The following is a 19,659-nucleotide window of genomic DNA, read 5'->3' as shown; positions in this document are numbered from 1 at the left end:
AAATGCATGCATCAATGCGTGCATGCCCACATAATTCATCTTTATCAATTTAGTTACCAGCACAGAATGTGCCCATGTGTTGACTCATATTTGCGGTCATGCATGCATGGGTAGATTGACAAATGAGCACACTTGTAATTCAACAAAAGTTAATCAAGCTGGCCTTCATCATTAGCATGCGAACAGGTGCCTTGGCATGTCTACACGTCCAAAGGTTTAGCCCTGGTCATAAATGGGACAAAGCGGTCAGGCTTTTGACTAAATTGTAATTCCTTTGCACTTACATTTGTGTTTGCACAAATGTCATTGCACAGCATGTGTTTCCAGAGTGCACAGAATAATTAATCATCAGGAAACCACATGTCACAATGGTGACTAATCATGTTTTCCCTCACACCGCTAAAGTGTTGTTTAGTTATAACGGATTTAAGCTATGATGAAGCAAACCCTTGCATGAAATGTTGTCGTCCCATACGAATAGTTGTTATTCATAACTAGTCTATGTATATGTATGTTGGATGTATGCTGAACTTTTTTGCACCGTAAGTAGCCAACCGCAACGAATCGGAGGTGCTAATATGTAGATTCCTTTGTCAACCCACTGATGGATGAGGGGGGGCCTCCCCTCCGCCTTTGACCATTCTCATCATGCTAGTGAGTGTGGATTGGGTGAAGTTGGGGAGCATAGAAGTACAGTCCAACAATGAATGTTGTAGCTGCACTGCCTTCTGCTACCCACCAAGTAGCACCACTGCAGACGACGACAACCTGTAGTGCACAGGGTTCGCCCATATCCAGCACCATCAAAACTTGTCCAATGCTCCTGTGGTCAATGCATAGATTTCAGGGGATCCAAGCCAGGAAGTGAAATATAATGAAAGCAATTCTCACCTGTGGCACGTGAGACAGAGCAGCTTGTGGCGAGGGTCCAGTGGCCCCGGGCAGGTCCAGCTCCTCCACGAGTCTCGTCTGGACGTCCCCCTGAGATCCAACGTTCAAGTGCGCCACCCCTCCGCGCCCCTTACGCACCACCACCTCCTTCTCCTCCTCCGCCACCTCGTCGTCACTTGCCGCTTGAGCTTTAAGAGACGCCATCTCTTCCTGCTGAAGGTCACACGTCTTACGCAGATCGCCCACCCTCTCTTCTAAAGCCGCCTTTTCTTGCAGCAACGCGTTGAATTCGTCCGCGGAAGGAACAGCTGTGCTTATGGTTGTTGCACTTTGACCTTGCGTCTGATCACCTCCGCCGCTCGATTTTGCACCCGCGGTGCCTCCTCCATCAACTACACTGTGGGGTGAAGCATCCGGGGCTGGCTCCGATTCACATTGGTACTGTGCCGCCGGTTCACGTAGATTCTTCTCGAGCACGTGCGCCTGCACTCGCCCTTTCATAGCAATGCACTGCCGGCTCAAAGCACAGAGCAGCTGCTTCAGTTGCCGACCCTGCTTTTGGGAGGCCGTGTCATCGTCGGGTTTAGGGGGCGACTCTTGCGGGTTTGCGACAGCCTTGCCACTTGGGTTTGACGGGACAAGTGCGGGTCCAGAGGCTTCCACATTGTCACATGTGCTGCCAGATATTTCCAGTGTTTCTTGGAAGGTTGCGCAGTACTCCAGTTCACGGAGAATTCCACTGATGCCCTCTTCAGTCTCAAGTTGCTCCAGTTCAAAGGATTTATTTTCTTGAATCAGTTTTTCCACTTTTTCTCTGAAGTCTTCTTTGAGCGCTGCCAACTCCTCCGCATGCTTGCTCTCCAACTCTGCCTTGGATTCCTCATTAGCTACCTTACTTTGATTCTCTGCACCTTTCAACGCCAACTCCAAGCTTAACCTGTGCTTCTCCTCCAGCTGCTTGGCTAGGTCGTCTATGTCCTTCTGCTTCTCCTGCGAGTCCTTCAGAGTGAGCCCATGGATCTTCTCCAGCTCAGCCAGCAGCTTGTCGGTGTTTAGTTTGTGCTCCTGAGCGAGCGACTCCTTCAGCCGCTCCAGCTCTCTCGCATGCTGCTCCTGGAGCTCAACCGTTGCATGCTGCTCTTCCTCTCTACGCAGAGAAAGCTCTGCGCCGAGTTTCTCAATGTCAGCCGTCAACTTGTCCACCTTTATTGCGTGCTCCTGGCCTGTGGTCTCCTTCAGAGTCTCCAGCTCTTTGATGTGCTGCTCACAAATGCTCTGCACTTCCTCCGTGTGTAGACTTTGCTGCTGCTGAAGCTGCTCTTGCGCCTCCCGCGCCCCCTGCCGACTCAGCGACAACTCCGCGTTCAGTGTCTCTGTGTCGTTGAGCAGCTTGTCCACGGCCCCCTTGTGCTCCAGACGCAAGGCTTCCTTGAGTGCCTCCACCTCTTCACGGTGATGCTGAAGTAGCTGCTCCAGTCTGCATGCATCGTCCTGCACCCCCATGCGCTGCTCTTTGAGCTGCTCCACCTGCCTGCTGTAGTCCTGCTGCATCTGTTCGTATCTGCTGTCCGCTTCCTGTCGACTCTGAGACCGTTCATTGTTGAGCTTCTCCACCTCTGCCTGCAATTTGTCCATGGTGACCCGATTTTCCTGCCTTAGAGTTTCTTTGAGACCTTCCATCTCAATGCTGTGCTGCTGCTTCATCTTCTCGAGCGAGCACTGTGCCTCTTCCTTATTGTTCAGCAGCTCCTCTTTGAGCCTCTTCAGGTCCCCCAACAATTTGTCGATATTTCCCTTGTGCTCTTGATCTAGGGTGGCTTTCTGAGCCTCTTTGTCAATGAGGTGCTGCTGCTGCTGTTTTTCTAGAGTGCTCTGTGCCTCCTGCTCATGCTGAGATAACATCACGGTGAGATTCTGAATGTCCGCAAGCAGCTTGTCCAGGCTTCCTTTGTGTTGCTGCCCGAGAGTGTCTTTCAAGCTCTCCACCTCGGCGATGTGCTGCTGCCGTTGTTCCTCAAGAGCGCTTTGTGCCTCCCGTGTATTGTGCACCAAGTCTCCTCTAAGCTTTTCTAGCTCTGCCTCAAGCTTCTCTAGGTTTTCTTTGTACTCCTGGACGTCAGCATCTTTCTCATTCTCTACTTCTCTGTTGCACTTGTCCCGAATGCCCAGAGGGTCATTCTCGTCTGTGGGCACATTGCCCAGCTCGCTCTTCACCACCTCTTTACCGAGGGACAGCTCCGCGGTCAGCTTCTCGTTGTCCGCAAGAAGCTTGTTGACATTTTCTTTGTGTTCCTGCCTCAGCGACTCTTTGAGACCCTTCATCTCTTCAATATACTGCCGCTGTAACGTTTCCTTCGTGCTTCGCAACTCCTCCGCACTCTGCGACAAGGCCACGGTGAGGTTCTCAATGTCGGCCGTCAGTTTGTCAATGCTCCCTTTATACTCCAGTCCCAGAGCTACCCGCAAGCCTTCCGTGTCCTTTTCCTGCTGCTCGCGGATTTGCTCGAGTGCCCTCTGAGCTTCCTCCCGGCCGAAAGACAGCTCTGCATTGAGCTCCTCCAGTTCGGCTACGCGAGCCCGAGCCTCTGTCCGCTCGTTCTCCAACATCTCAAGTTTGACGCGAAAGTTCTCCAGCTCCCGCCCATACCTGGCATCCATCTCTGTGCTCTCGCTCAACACTGACGACAGCTGCTCCTGCCCACTCGCGAGCTGCGCTTGCGAATCTCTCAGCGATGTGTTGAGTTGGCCGTTGGATTCCTCCAGCAGCAGTAAACTCTCGTGCGATCTCCTGTTGCTCTCCGTGAGGTCTTCGATGACTGCCTGAAGCCTCTCGACCTCTCGCTGCATTTCCGAACGAAGGGCGGCGACCTGCTGATCGCGCTCTTCACCGAGCGCCGTCCTAAGTTCTCCCTCTCTTCTTTCCCAGTTTGATTCTGCCACTTCTGTGAGGTTTCCATCGAGGTGTCCTTGCTTCTTGGCCAAATTATCAAGATCGTTGAAAAGCTTGACGTTCTCTCTGGAAAGCTGCTGCTCTTTCTCTGCGGAAGCCGACAGTCGCATCCTTAGATCCTCCAAGGCCAAGTCCTTGGATGAAACTTCTCGTTGCAACTCGGTCACGGTGCGTTCCGCTTCTCCTACCTTCTCTGTCAGCTCGCAAAAAGCAGCTCTTTCTGTCCCAGTGGGACTGGTGGACGTGCTTGTAGGGGCCTTGTCCTTGCTGGGTAAAGTCTGTTGAAGCGTCAGGATGATGGCCTCCTTTTGAGAGATCGTGGCCTCAAGCTGGCTGGCGATGGTTTTGGATTCTTGTAATTCCTGTGAAAACGAAAAATGTGAAACATTAATCGTCTCATACAAATTTATTTTTTAATAGTATCGGTTTCCTACAAGAAAACATTTATAATTCAATCGCCACATTTCAACAAATCCGTTAATATAAATTACTCAATAATGTTAACGTTTCAATGTATATTGTACGAATATTTGCATATGTTTCATAGTTTATCTAATGCCATAAAAGTTTTCATTCCAAGTTCATAAACACGGCATAATAAAACTTGTAAAAATAAATACTGGATACAGCTCTTTGTAAATCTACTGCAGGATGAAATGATATAGCATGGGCCCTGGGGGTTGTTTCACTATACTTCACTACACTGGGCAATGCGGTTTGATTAAACATTTTTTACTTTTCTTAAAGTGTTTATTTTACCAGGTAAGGCCCGGAGAAAAATCCACGCGACCACGGGGACAACATGCAAACTCCAACTATAGAAGGCGTCAGGGTCGGGATCAAACCCACGACCTCCTGCATACCAGGCGAGGTAGTTAACATATCACCACTGCGGCACTCTATGAAGGGGGTGGGGTGAGTGGAAGAGGCTTCAGGAGTTTCCCTCGCCACTGATGTTATAGCCATGGCTATGGATCAAATCCACAGCACTGGGTTTACAGCGCGGTGCGCCCCAACCCGGACAAAGAAAATTCACGTTTTGTTTCTTCACATCTCGTCCCCAAAGGCATAGGTCAATATACCCCGACGGTATTAATCCAGTAAGCTGCATTAAGCAGTTGGTGGCCCATAGGCAGAAGCAAAACTACAGCCGCAGACTATAATTTTTGTGAAATGTCACGTGCAAATATTTTACGGCAGATAAAAAAAATCCCCCCTGCAAGGGGTAAATGCAGCATAACAGTGTGCATGCTCACATAATTAATTATACTTTGCAGACGTCAGATTATATAATAACAAAAATACTTATAACAGGAGCCATTGGCCAATACGTTATCCTAATATGCGTTGTTAATGGACAGTGCTCATGACACACAAGTCTTTACGCTTACACTGGTCAACACACTTTTTCTGGCATAAGGTATTCCAACGATTTTAAGGTAATTTTGGGGTGCCGATTCCAAATCTGGCATCAGTTTTTGTCTAACACATCAGGTTATTGAGATATCAAATATTGCATTTTCAATAAAAACTGCAGAATAAAAATATTAAGTAAATGTGGATATCTACATAAAATTATATTATAAACACACTATCCTAAAAATACAGCACCATATTTTAACACTAAAGCAGTCACTGACTAGCAACAACTTGCAATCATAAATGACGGAGTTAATTTCGGGTAAAATCAATGAAAATGGGGTATGCTGATAGCATAAAAATGAGGTGATAGAGCAAATCTGAGATCAGATTTGGAATCAGCACCCTGAAATTAGTCTATAACAGCTGCAAAAGTCCAGGCCAAAAAAAAATGTTTTTTTTGTTGACCAGTGTTATCTGTGATGGATTTTATTAAATAGTAAAATAATAAAAAAGATGAAAAACAATGCTCTTTGCTCAGGAAAGCTCCATTGAGTCTTACGACTATTTTTCAACAGGATCCTGAATTTGCCAATTCCATCAATAAGTGTTTGGTATATGGGAGAATAATAGACTACACAGAGAAAACCCAGCAATACAAGGGGATAAGCAATGAACGATCCACACATATGTAGGAATACATTGTTGTAATGCCATCTAATGGCTACCTCGTAGCAATGATACATTACTTTACAAAGCATGTTTTCAAATAAAAAAATACATATTTGGCTGTTATAGGGTTAAAATCAATGTCATTGTTAATGCACATGGGCCTATTTATTTAGACTGACACTTTTGCAAAGAGCGATAATGTATGATAACGGGTCTAGTAGTTTAAGGAGTGTTACTCAAGTTTCAGACGTATCAATCCATTATTATAAGCGCACAGCTTTATCTATCTGTGATGAACGCTGCACTTTCCGTCGTTTTCATGCAGGGAGCGCTGCAAACCTACGCGCCCCCTGCATGAACGAAGGAGGCGCAGGGACAGACGTTCGATTACGTTGGAATCGATCTGCAGACGGCGGTCTTATCACACGGCCAGCTCTATGTCGCCTTATCTCGATCCCGCAATCCCAAACAGGTGAAAGTCCGCATCGAACTGAACCCCCAGCAAGGCCATCCACTTAACGACGAGAGAAAATTCCCACGAAATGTCCTTTTCAATTAAGTCTTCCAGATGTAAAATGACATAAGCTTTAAATGAAGAAACACAATGATCTAATTCAAAACATACAATTCTAAGATGTTCCATTTTCAAACTTCAAAACTAAGCATCGGGTGCTTGCGTGAATGCGTCGTTCATGTAAAAAATTTTTGTGACTTTCCTAGCCTTTGGGGAGGCCTTCATCCAGCAGTGCAATAATCATGGCCGATGATGATGATGATGATTATGATGCTGATAGTCACCTTCTGAAGGATGAGAGTGTGCTCCTCGTGATCTGCGGCCCCCTCCTGGGCCAGCCCATCCGGCCGAGTTCCCAGACTTCCTTCGGCTCCCGGCTGCCGAGTTGCATGCGCCAGCTCGAGCCGGGAGCGCAGGCGATTCAGCTCGGAAGTCTTCTCGCACAGCAGGTTCTGGCACGTGGACAACTGCTGCTGTGCCTGCACCAGTTCCTGGGTCTGTGTCCACTGCCGCGTGCTCCTCAGCATCTCACTGGCCTGTGCAAAGGGAGATGGGAGGACGCACACGTGCAGAAACGAGGGTTCCCCTCTTTAGCGCCGCATTGGGCCGAGTTGTGTTCGAGATGGTTGGGTGGCTCAGAAGGCACAGCAATGAGCCAACACTGCTGAGATGTCAGGGGGTAAAATATAGGCAGCCAACCGTGATTAAATAAGGGTTTTGAGCGTATAGGAGATTCCTAGCAAGGACATATGCATATAATTGTAAACTGTAACGTTAATACTTTGGAAAGATGTTACTCTGGAGAATAAAAGTTATCTATTTTCTGAGCTGGCCGAGTGGCTTAGGGGTCAGAGCACTGAACCAAGACCGCTGGGACGGGGAGAGAGTGAAAGAGCCTGGAGCGGAGGAAAGCGAGAGAGCAAAACGGAAAGAGGAGAGCGAGGGTAAGCGACGAGCAGTGGGAGGGAGGATTAGGGAGAGGTGAGAGAGATTGAGACAGGAAAGGGAGAGGTGGGAAAAAGGAGAGCGAGGGTGAGAGAGAGAAACAGGGAGCAAGATTGGGGGGAGGGAAGTGGGTGAGATACAGGTGGAGGGAGGAGAGGAATATGGAGGGAGATGTACAATATGGAACATGGGAATAGAGAAAAAGAACAAAGTGAGAAATCGAGGCAAAATGGGATATGAGTATGGGATATGCAGTACTGAGGTTTATGCATGAAGCCATCCAGATATACAAACATAGACATAACTTCAACCGTGATGATGGGTACAAATTGAGCAATCATTGGAAAGAGGTTATTAACCATGTAAAAAAGATTTAACTACGCATATTTGTACCATCTTATTTGACAGGCACTAGTCTATTTTACCGAGTTGCTAACATCCCCAGCGTTTAACAGTGCTGCTATTTTTTGGTTTTGGAAGCCAACACCGGCCGTAATTCTTGCGGAGGTGCTGAACAGCTGTACCTTCCCTTCTAGCCCTGCCCCCCACCCTCCCAGTCCCTGACTGCCACATTTAGATAAGCTCATCCCCCCTCCCCTTAACCAGTATATAAGATCTTGTCTCTTAGATTTTCCTTCACTTGATACAGTAAATTTGGCTGTGACGGTCCCACCTGAAGACGGAGACTTGTGTTGCCTCCGAAACGTCGTGATTAAATTTAGTTATTTTCATGTATTTTTATTTTATTATTATAATTTTTACCTACGTGACTTTACCGAAAAACCTAAGAGTATGAAGGTGGAGAGAGACAGGGCTCGATATAAGATACAACGTTCTTCTGGATGGCTGGCTAGGTGGGAGGGATGGATGTCCAAAAGTTGTGCAGGTTGATAATTATATCTTCAAAAACCACCTCGTGTTCACAACATCTGACCAATGGTGACAGCTGCACACTTTAGTTCCCACCTGCTGCAGCTGCTGCTGAAGACTCTGGATGTGGGTAGTAAGGTGCTGCGTCTCCTGCTGCACCCCATCCCGGCTGCTGAGCGCCTGCTGCAGGTTGGCACTCAGCTGCGTGATGATCTCGTCCCTCTGCTGGATTGCGGCTTCAAACTGTGCCCACGAAGACAAAGATCCCCCGTATATCCTTAGCAGACTCTTGGGGCAAGTGCTATTAGATAGAGAGCAACCTATGAAGGCCAGCACGGCACACGAGGTGGTGGGTGGCCAGCACCACGCCCGACAGACTTCGTCTCCCGAGAGGTGATGTTTACACACCGCATCAGGTAATAATTTGAGGCCAAGTCGATCTCGGAGAGGCTTAAGGAGGGTTCATATAATAGTCACTGGCATTGGCCTCAAGTGGAAATCAAACTCGGGTCATCCGAGTTCAAAGTGCAAATCGCTAATCACTAAACTACCACTTCCTACAAACAGTGTGCACACACACGGGCATGCCACACTAATTAATATCTTCATCGTTTTTACTTACTACTCAATTGGGATTACACACAGCAATCGCTACATTGCCCTCTGCTGTCCACTATTGGATGCTTTAGCCTATAGCAGCCTGTTATGTCAAACCCTAATCCAAGCACTACCCAGGATCAGCACACTATATGAGCATAACAACCAGGAAGCATCAATGCATGGATAATACAAATATCCAAGGTTCAATTGAAGAAAGTGATATTAAACAATAAAAGGAATTTATACATGACTAGCCATTTATGCTTCATAGCATAAAGTTCCACTTGCAGGAATTACGTAGGTGTCAGGAGTAGAGCGAGGCAGATTATCCGATAATTCAATTGATTGATTAAGAATTGTAACCGGTTATTTTCATGCGATGGATGACTCAGGCTCCTTTAAAAATGGTGCCGCAAGACGTGAAACCCCCTGCAAGTCACGCCCAGGCGTGGTGTGGCTCATGATGCCGATAATTTCACCAAGCGCCACCCATCTCACAGAGGTGAGACTTTCCCCCCACCCGCCAACCAATTTTGTGTTATCTAAATTAGCTCAGCAAGTGAACTAATAACCAGTAGAGTAATCGTATATACCAGCTGATTTGTACAATGCGGTGTAGTGCTGGTGGCCTGGCCTGGGGGATATGTACATTGCGATGTAGTGCTGTTGCCTACCTGGGTGATTTCAAGGGCCATCAGCCCATCTGTGTCCCTGTCCGTGGGCAGAGATGGGACCTCCGAGGACCTGTCCTCCGTGGTCTCAGGCTCAACAGAGCCCAGGCCTCCAGGAGCATCATCCACAGAGGGGATTTGTTCACCTAAGCCAGCCTCCACTATCGTCTCCACACCAACCTCCATCTCGCCTGTACAGCAATACAGCCAAATATAGCTGCCCAGTTAATTACACTCTCAACGAAGAGTGTCTAACATCTTGATGGTCCTTTGTCAATCCATTGCTGGTTGAAGGGCTCCCCACTCCGTGTCAGTCATGGAAATTGTTTGAGCATACTTCACCGCGCTGGTCGCCACCGATGTTAGCTGTGGCTGGCATCAGGTTCCAGGGCGCCTGAGTCACCCTTTCACCAATACGCATAGACCAGCAAGGTGAAGTATGGCCAAACAAACCCCGGTGACCAACAAAGTTTTGGGGAGGTCTTCATCCAGCAGTGGATTTACAAAGGTAATCAAATCATTATTTGAATCACACGTGCATGTTATAGTATTAATATATTTTTAATCTAAGCATTTAATAGGCAATACTCCAATAATCATTGGTTTTACAATCTAAATCATGCATTACCATTTATCAATTAGATATAATGGGGAAAAAAGCTAAAGTTATTGTTCAATCAAATGTTATGTTGAAATGCTTGGTTGTACATTTTGTGATGAAATACTAAACGAGATAAAACAATAATCACTGAATTGTGCAAATATTGTGGTACAGTGCTCAAGGTTGGTAAACATTAGCCTTGGGCTGTTATTCTTTATGTACATTGTCATAAGGTGCACACAATATCAATTACATGAGAGCTGATGTCCCATGTTCACAACACAGGTTTGTCTATTCAGGTTTATCACAAACATGAACAACCAAAAGATCTACTCAGAGAATTCCAAACAAGACTGGCAAAAAGGTCTTCTTAATTCAAAGGGTTATTTAAACCTCTTTTAAGCAGACCAGACATGTTGGCAGCGAATTTGGTGGCTACACTTAACACAACCACAAAGAATAAAGTTAGGCAACTTTTACCAATGCGAAGATACAGGTCGAAATAGTACGTGAATAAACCTGCCATGTATTTTAACTGTTAGAACGTTCAAATGCGACTGAGCAAATCTTGACTCTCATTGTGAAACCCTCCACACCTCGGTGGCTTCGTCTTTAAAGCAACACTGGCAGCTAGATGCACATTCCGAGGACGGCTGTAATGTATGCATGAGCAGCTTGAGTGGTGAACCCTACATTTTAGGCTTTGCAGATGCCTCTTGTGAATTGCTTTGGCAGGGCAAAAGGTAAACGTCACAAATGAAAAGGTGTGGTGCACTGTTGATGACGAGCCAGTGGAGCAATGTCATCAGTACACGAACAATGCGATCCTATCACGAGGTACCAGTGTAGCGCGGATGCGCGATGTGCCAACTAGAGGAGCATGTCTGCAGCGACGCCCGAGTGGTAGACTGCAGAGGAATACAGTTTGTAGCGATACCAACACACAACCTAAAAGTGATACCGTTGCATGGACTAAAGCTAATCAGCCCGCAAGGGCATGTCCAGAGTGTCACCTTTCGAGACATGCAGTCTGCAGATATGCCTATTTGTAAATTACAGAGACAGAAGAAGTGGTCTGCAGTGATACTGGCACAGACTAAACATACACACAGTCTGGAGCAATACCAGAGAATAGACTGGTGACATGCTGGTTGCATTGTATACAGTGGCCTGTTCTACAACAGTGATTCCACCTCCCGCACTCCCACTCTCACGTGTCAGCTGCCCCCCCCACCACTCTCATAAAACGAATAAGTTTCGCCAGCTCAAGCGAGCGGGATGTACCGGCGGTCAATGCGTGCTCTTCCGTCGACAGGCCATGTTGATGGAGAGGCGTCCTCTTCCCCTTCTTCTTCTCTTTCTCCGGATTCGCGACGTCACCTTTTGCTTTTCGCTGTCGGAACTCAGCAAGCTGCACACGAATGCGAACGAGATGTAGAGCGACAGGTAGCCGAGGAACAGATAGCACGACCACAGTAGCAGCATGCCGCTTCGGCCAGCGAGGGTGAAGCCCTCCTCAGCCCGCGCCGAAGAGTCCAATCATTGCGCGCTTCCGATCGAACATCTCCGTGTATTACTAACTACGCGAATAACAAGAAAATTGCGGGCTACATTCGCACAATTATTACATTGTGGCCTGTGGAAGTTTAACACGGAAATTTTGCACAGGAAATTGGCAGACGGACACACCTAACCCAGCAGTAAATTAACCCAATGACCTAAAGCTGGAGACTCACGGTACAATATTAATGGCGAGACGGCGAGCGAGACGCTATTGAGGGCGCACTCTGCGAATCAACGCGACCACCGTGGGACACTTAGATCGTGCCACGAATCGGGAACCTAAAAAGCGCCGGCTCACATGGAGTTTCACCACAGACTGCTCCTTCCGAGCACCCTTCGCCCTAACCTCCCCGCCGTCGCTGCGCCCACATCCATGCTGTAGACTCATAAATGCGACATGCTTTAATGCAGAGATACAATTGCAACTGCAAACCCGCCCCCGCTACGGGTAATCCAAAGAAAGCGGATTACAGGAATTACCAGACAGCCCTATAGCGCTAATAGGATAAGATTGTGAATATGCATGGCAACCCATTGGCCTCGTTTCTACTGCATTGGTCAAAAATGTTGCGTAAAAACGTAGGTTCAGTGTTGCCAAATTACTACGTTGTGGGAACGATAGGACATCGCAACAAAATACATTATTTGCATTGATTGTACTTCTATGCTCCCACATAAATGTTCACCACCTTCAACGTGCACTAACCAGCATGGTGAAGTACAGTCAAATAACCCAAGACCTGCACAACATGGGGAGGTCCTCATCCAACAATGTACTGACAGAGGACTATACATGTACACATTGAAAAGTTTAGATAGAGTTGATAAGTCATATATATACACACATTAGAATGTGTAATAATAAGTCCAATACCATAATACAATATTTCCACAGCCATACACAGAAGCTGCATTGAGTGCAGATGGTTGCATTTCTGTAAAAGTCACAATTACATTCTGACCCTGTGAGTATCCTAGGCAAACTCATCTTGTTCCATGTTTTGTTACCTATTCAAAGTAATTTATGCCTGGATTGTGGGTTTCAAATGTCATATTTGTAGTTTGGAATAGCTGGGGTGCAGCGGTGGCGCAGTAGTTATACCGCACTATGCTTTATTAACTATAAACTAAACTCTTCTTTATTTTACTAAGTAAGGCCCACTGAGCGATATAGCTCTTTTTCAGAAGCAACCTGACCACAAATGATAGTTCAACGAAGTGGCTTATCAACTGAAAATTTATAGCCGCCAAATACCCTAAACGCACATTGATTCTAAATGTGGAGGGAAAAACCGGAGGACCCAGAGAAGAATCCACGCAACCACGGGCAGAACATGCAACCTCTAAATATACAGGCGTCAGGGTCGGAATAGAACCCACCACCTCCTATATATCAGGTGAGGTAGTTAACATCTCGCGACCATGGCGCCCACACTCTTTATCCACACTCGAGGCACACATTTTATGTCCCGCAAAGAGTATTTGTCGTACTCAAGCAAACCCTATAATTAAGTCTCGAAGAAGATATTCAACCAAATTAAGCAAAAACCCACATTTAATATCATGGTTTATTTGTGCATGTATCAGTGACCAGGCTGATCCAATGACCTTGCTGTACTGTACTTGATAAACCTGTTGTATCACGAATGTCTGCCCTGGCCGGATTTAAACCCAGGGTCACAGACAGCAGAGTCACCCAGCGACCTCCTAAATACTATAACATTGACATAATTAACAACGTATACATAATTACAGTACTGACAACTCCATTAGTGTGTTTGAAACAAACAAACATTACTAATATCCCGTGGACACATGTGGGGAGGCCTTCTTCATTCAGCAGTGGATAGACAATGGCTGATGATCATAAACTCCCAAGATACTTCCTCCTCTCTCATCTTTGAGCGTCCAATTGGGTCTCACAGATTACCTTGTAATCCCAAAATTCAATCGGCTTGTGCGGAGGATGTTACTGTGTTGACAACCTGCATAAAGGCGTACGCTCCATCTGAACAACACCCTCCTAATTGTTTTGTCAATTTGGTTACAATCATATTTATTTACACTGGGGGAATCTGATGAGCTATAAAGCTCTTTTTCATAGATGTTCAGTAGGGGTGAGTAAGAACGTTACAACAAACAATACAAAAACATGATCGGAGTACAAAGTACAAGAAAGATAACCAAATGACCCAAACAAATACAAATTATACTAAACCATCCCCATCCTACCAGGCAAAGTCCACTGAGGTATTAATTTATTTTTCAGAAGTGACCTAGTCCCAAATGATAGCTCAACAGTGGCCCATCATTTGAACATATGCAGGTTAAAGAGATAATTCAAACTGTTAAGAAGAGTCAGTGGGCTTGGGAAGAACACATTGCTCAAGGTGATTATGGCCAAATGTTCAAAAGTAATCCGTCGCAGCAAAGAAATGAAACCCAGAACACGGAGCGATGAAGTCGTGTGTACACGTGCTTGGTGGATTATTACATCGCTGGCTTGTCAAAGACGCCGAAGGCTTTGGGAGTTCTTCATCCAGCAGTGAAATGATCATGGCTCATAATGATGAAATTAGAGGCGCAATAAAAGCCTTTCTTCGCCTTATTTCACATTAACAAAGCTTGCAATAAACAATCAAGCACAACTTGGGAGTAATTTAAACGTGGTTGTCCCCTGGCTTGCCGACTGCCAACCTCAGGAAACGTACGCTCCAGAGGTGTGGACTCGAGTCATGTGACTTGGACTCGAGTCAGACTCGAGTCATGAATTTGATGACTTGAGACTCGACTTGGACTTGCATAACAATGACTTTGTCCCACCTCTGAGGTGTGGACTCGAGTCATGTGACTTGGACTCGAGTCAGACTCGAGTCATGAATTTGATGACTTGAGACTCGACTTGGACTTGCATAACAATGACTTTGTCCCACCTCTGGTACGCTCCCATCAGTTTCTTACGACTGCCATGTGAGACGATCACTGGGCGACTTAACACTCGTATCAGCAAAGGAAAACTTTTAATGTTGCTTTTCCATGCAAAACGTGTTTCTAAAACCTTCACCAATCTACCCCACCTACAGTGAAAGTCAGCTCTGCTAAGACGATACACGTTGCCACTCCATTCATCTCGTATTACAAGACAGACCTGTGATGGGTGACGTGGCCAGCTCAACCAGTTCCGTACAGGTTAACAAGACACTACCACTCCCAGCCAGTCTCTGTTGCTCGGATGGTATGTTGCTTTATCCTGGACCAAAATGATTAAATAGATGAACACTTTTGGAAAGTTGAATTTTATAATGAAAAGCAACAAACTAATGTGACTAAAGTGAAATGTTTTCTGTCAGCACATACTGTATATCCTGCTGCGATAGATGGTCGCAAATATTAACACTGACAAACAAAATGAAACAAAATCTGAAAGGTACACATAGAAACACGCCAGAAAGGGGAGCACGTGGATTACAGAACACAAACCAGACACATCACATTGACTATTAATAATAAGCAGGTAGGGCACATCGGGAAGGGATGGCCAATGGACAAGACTGGTTATTGAATGGCAGCCGAAGGGAGAAATATATCCTTGAGGACAACCACCATAAAGATGTAGCAATGACATGAGCTCATGTACCGTAGCAATATAGATTATGTCATTGATGACACTGGGAGGCCCTCATCCAGCAGTGCATTGGTTATGGCTGATGATGATGTTAAATAGTAACAAGTATAACCCGTAAAAACAAAGTTTTTCACTATAATTCCTTTATATGCGTGGCGGCTAGAGTCCTCTCGTCCTCTGGCTTGAGATGGCTGCCACCTATGGGTCAGATGATTGCATGGCACCATTAAGCAATTGGTAATTAAATATAGTATTTTAGTCCTAAAAAGTGTAAAATTTTGGAAAAAAATGTTCACGAACATTAATTGTCACGCACAACGAGTCTGTGTGCAAAATGTCAGCTCGATTGGATCACGGGAAGTGTGTTAAAAAACGACCGAAAGATTTGCACGGTCCTAAGGAAGCAAGCGAACTTAATATAAAGAATTTAAAAATAAACATTAATCCTTGTATAATCTTCAGTAATACAAGACAAATAACATCTCATTCCAAATTTGAGAGTGAAAAATTACAATATGTACTATGATCACAAAGCAACCATAACATTTTCAAGTACAGCACAGTATGCTTTTGTACAAACGAAGAAATGGCATGGCTTAAGCCTCCACAATTTAACAAAGTTAACACCACATCTCTGCTATATATTCGTTTTATTCCAACAAGGACTGATGCAACCAAACTGTTCGCGAAGTAATCACGTGTGGCATAGCAATGAAGCCAACATTTCACCCTCGACTCAATGAAACCCCTTGTTTGTTGGCTGGGCGGTGGTTGGGGGGCTCTGGCTGGGCGTGTGGTGGGGGCGCGTTGCTTCAACAGCAACCCAGTGAGAGAGAGAAGAGCGAGCAAAGGCACCCACGGGTAAATAAACGTGGACAAGGAGGGGAAAATGTGCCATGCTGGCATTTCCGTGTCACTGGCCCACGTCATTCATTCCAAGGCGGATTGATCCAGACACTTGCAAATGGCCAAAGTGTTAAGCAACACTTAGTTTCAACCACTCCACACACACACCCTCTCTATGCGTGGTATTGATTGTACATGTAACCCCACTTACTCGCTCCCACATGTATGTTAACTATTTTGTTAGTCCACTACTGGATGAGGGTCTCCCCCCATCATGTGGGGGGTTAGTTGAACATACTTCACCACACTGGTCAGCGCAGGATACTGAAGGCGGGGAGCACAGATGCTGGAGCATGGTACAGTACTGCAGTCTGCTAACAATGCAACAGCACAGCAACCTACAACACCTATTTGATGCATTGGTGGTCGCTCATCCAATCACTATCCATGCTCAAACCTGCTTGGCTTATGGCATTTTGGATGATTTGATTAAAGATGGTAATAATGAACTGATGCAGGATTGCCATACACACAATCCAGTATTAATAGTAAGCCTAGCAGCATGTAAAAAATAACTACACGGGGAGACTTAAATAGCTCAATGTGAGCGAGTAAAATTAAGCATGGGAAACAGGTTTGGTGCTCACAGGGACCAACCTAGGCACCCCCCCCCCCTTCCAAGGATGGACATAAGTTGCGTGAAAGAAGTTGAACATACATACCGCTCATCTCATACCTAAACAGGTGGGTGTCCTGAATTATCTGCTCCATTGCCCCTTGGCTTGCCACTTGATCCCACCTTCTGGGCACTTATATATCCCTGTCAATTTGTCTCGTCATTCAGTCACTGTCAGGTTAGCCACATACCGTTTCACCTGCTGTCACATACAACGACCAGCTGTAACCACGACAACACGTCTATTCAATCGTTAACTAATGTGATATCACGAAAGCTGCTATTATCTATTTTTTATTTGACAAATTCTAAAATTACCCACAAATTGTCCACTACTTGAGCATACTGATGTGCTACTACTTGAGAATATTGGCACAAGACTGAGGGAAGTGGAAACAAATGTGGACACCAACGGGCTATCTGTCCTATAGATCGTGAGTGATGATGACCCACAGATTACTCAATGGGGATTACACACAGCAATCATTGCCCCCTACTGGTTGACTATTGCCCCAGGTCGCTCTTGCAAATCAGATTATCCTTCTGATCTCTACAGAGTTCCCCACCTGGTTCAAACAAAATGAACTTGACATTTGATTCTGTACCTGCCAGCCGTCACCTCCGCAATTCCACTGGTCGCATAATTAATACACCCCTCTCATTATCCGCGCCTGTGACCGTAACTCCTGGAATGTGCCCATACTCGTCTGGTTGAGCTCGAACAGTGCTTGGATGAATCTTCATTAGAAGCTTTCGTGACTGCAGGAATCCATACTCTTTGGTTCTTTCGGTAAAGTAACGCAGGTATAAAATAAAATAAATCACGACGTTTCGGGCGCAACAAAAGCGTCCGTCATGGTCTGCTGCTGAGGCAGACTGCCTCAGACTTTACCGAAAGAACCAAAGAGTATAGTGCTTGGATGAGTGACCGCCATGCACAGCAGGTTGTTGTTCTTGGCTGCGGTGAAGCTTGCACTATTGTACCATGCGTCTGTGTTAACCGCGTCTACGCTCCCCCCCCGTCTTCACCAACCCACACTGACCAGAGGGGTGAAATATGACCCCCGTGAGCGGCGGATCGTGTGGAGGCCCTCAGCCAGCAGTGAGTTGACAAAAGGGGCTGCAAATGTATATCACCTACAAACCACCATCTCACATGTACACCTGTTGTCACCCCCGCTCACATGCTGTCGCCTCACCAATCCACCTGTCATACAATATCTAAGCGCCACCCCAACAGCTGAGATCACCTTACAGGTCCCACCTGTAAAGTAGCGACACACATCAGCTGATATCATCTTACAAGCCCATCTGCCATCGTCTATAACCACCCCATCTGCCATCGTCTATAACCACCCCCAGGTGTTACTTCAATAATCCTCCCGTTGTATCTATAACCCAACCAGCCTGCTGATATCATCTTACAGCCCCCCCCCCCTGCTTACACCTGCACCCACCAATTGATAGGATACAAACGTAGCCGTCACCTACAGCCATCAAATGTCGTAGAAGGCCACCGGGCATCTACACCAATCAGCTGATATAATCCTACAAGTTCATCTACCACCCCAGGTGTCACTTCAAAAATTCACCTGTTGCATCTACTCCCACCAGCCAGCTATATGTCATCTTAACTTAAAGCTTTCGTGACTGTTTGAATGAATATTCTTTGGGTGTTTCGGTAAAGTCACGTAGATAGGTTCAAAGATAATAAGAAAAAACTACGACGTTTCGATCGCAACACAAGCGTTTGTCTTCCTGATGACGACCGATTGTGTTGCGATCTAAACGTCGTAGTTTTTTGTTGTTATTTTCTTTGAACCTATCTACGTGACTTTACCGATAGACCCAAAGAATAGCTAAAAATCATCTTGATTTGAAGCTTTCGTGACTGCAGGAATCCATTCTCTCTGGTTCTTTCGGTAAAGTCACGGAGATAGAAAAGTTTTATTTAATTTTATTCTTTTTTCTACCGACGTGACTTTACCGAAAGAACCAGAGAGTATGTACACATCATCTTACACGTGTCCCCCACTCACCCACCCACCCCGGTTCCTCCACCACACCACCAGTTTTAACCTACAGCAAGCCATCAGCTGTGTCACTGACACCCATCACATGGCCACGCACGCACATTCGAGGCAGGGTGGCAACTTCGTTTCCACCACCACCAACTAAAAGCGACACCAATCGTCCCGCTGGCGGGCTGAGTGGGTAGGTTCGCCCAAGCAGAGCCCCTGTCCACGTTGCAAAAGCCTGTTTAAGAGATAGCGTGTCGACCCATACGGTGTCCCACGTATTATTGTGCAGGCGAATTGATTGTTTAGGTCCATCTGGAGTACAGCAGTTTCAGTAAAAAAAGTGTCAATTTGTTTATGTTTCTCCCTTGTGATTGGGACTTTTGTAGGTTGAACGTTGAGATTTCATAGCGATGTCAACCCATACGATTTACACTCCGTATTCTCGTACAGGGAAATTGAGTTTTCAGGTCCATACGGCGTACGGGCAACACAAAACGTGTCAATATGTTTGTGTTTCTCCCCTGTCGTGAGACGTTGTAGGACGAACTTTGAGATGTGCAAGGGCACGGGGGAGACCAATAAGGTCCCGAATTGGTGCCCGTAATAAGCTGAGGGCACCGATTAAGGGGTTGACAGGTACGGGGTTAATAGACACGCGTTGACAACAGACGGTGGTGGGAGCTGAGGTGGTTGTGGTGGCAGCTGAGGTGGTTGTAGTGGTGGTTGTAGTGGTGGTTGTAGTGGTGGCAGCTGAGGTGGTTGTGGTTGTGGTGGTGGGAGCTGAGGTGGTTGTGGTGGTGGTTGTGGTGGCAGCTGAGGTGGTTGTGGTTGTGGTGGTGGGAGCTGAGGTGGTTG

The 19,659-nt window shown here is 46.2% G+C and overlaps 1 protein-coding gene across 6 annotated transcripts in view; it reads right to left on the bottom strand.

The window, feature by feature from the left end:
• Nucleotides 1–19,659, bottom strand: part of LOC133357857 (A-kinase anchor protein 9-like) — a 49,025-nt gene that overhangs the window by 28,773 nt on the left and 593 nt on the right. For all 6 annotated transcript variants that reach the window (XM_061576003.1, XM_061576010.1, XM_061576026.1 and 3 more), the window contains exons 2-6: nucleotides 11,358–11,484; nucleotides 9,476–9,663; nucleotides 8,298–8,444; nucleotides 6,671–6,922; nucleotides 892–4,203 (exon numbers count right to left, since the gene is read on the bottom strand). In XM_061576003.1, the coding sequence (XP_061431987.1) occupies nucleotides 892–4,203; nucleotides 6,671–6,922; nucleotides 8,298–8,444; nucleotides 9,476–9,663; nucleotides 11,358–11,484 (4,026 nt within the window). The remainder of the gene's footprint in view (nucleotides 1–891; nucleotides 4,204–6,670; nucleotides 6,923–8,297; nucleotides 8,445–9,475; nucleotides 9,664–11,357; nucleotides 11,485–19,659) is intronic.

This window comes from Lethenteron reissneri, chromosome 7, assembly GCF_015708825.2.
Source record: "Lethenteron reissneri isolate LAM-NWPU_2019-01 chromosome 7, ASM1570882v1, whole genome shotgun sequence".
NCBI classification, from domain to species: domain Eukaryota; kingdom Metazoa; phylum Chordata; class Hyperoartia; order Petromyzontiformes; family Petromyzontidae; genus Lethenteron; species Lethenteron reissneri.
This window is presented reverse-complemented; position numbering and strand designations above follow the sequence as displayed.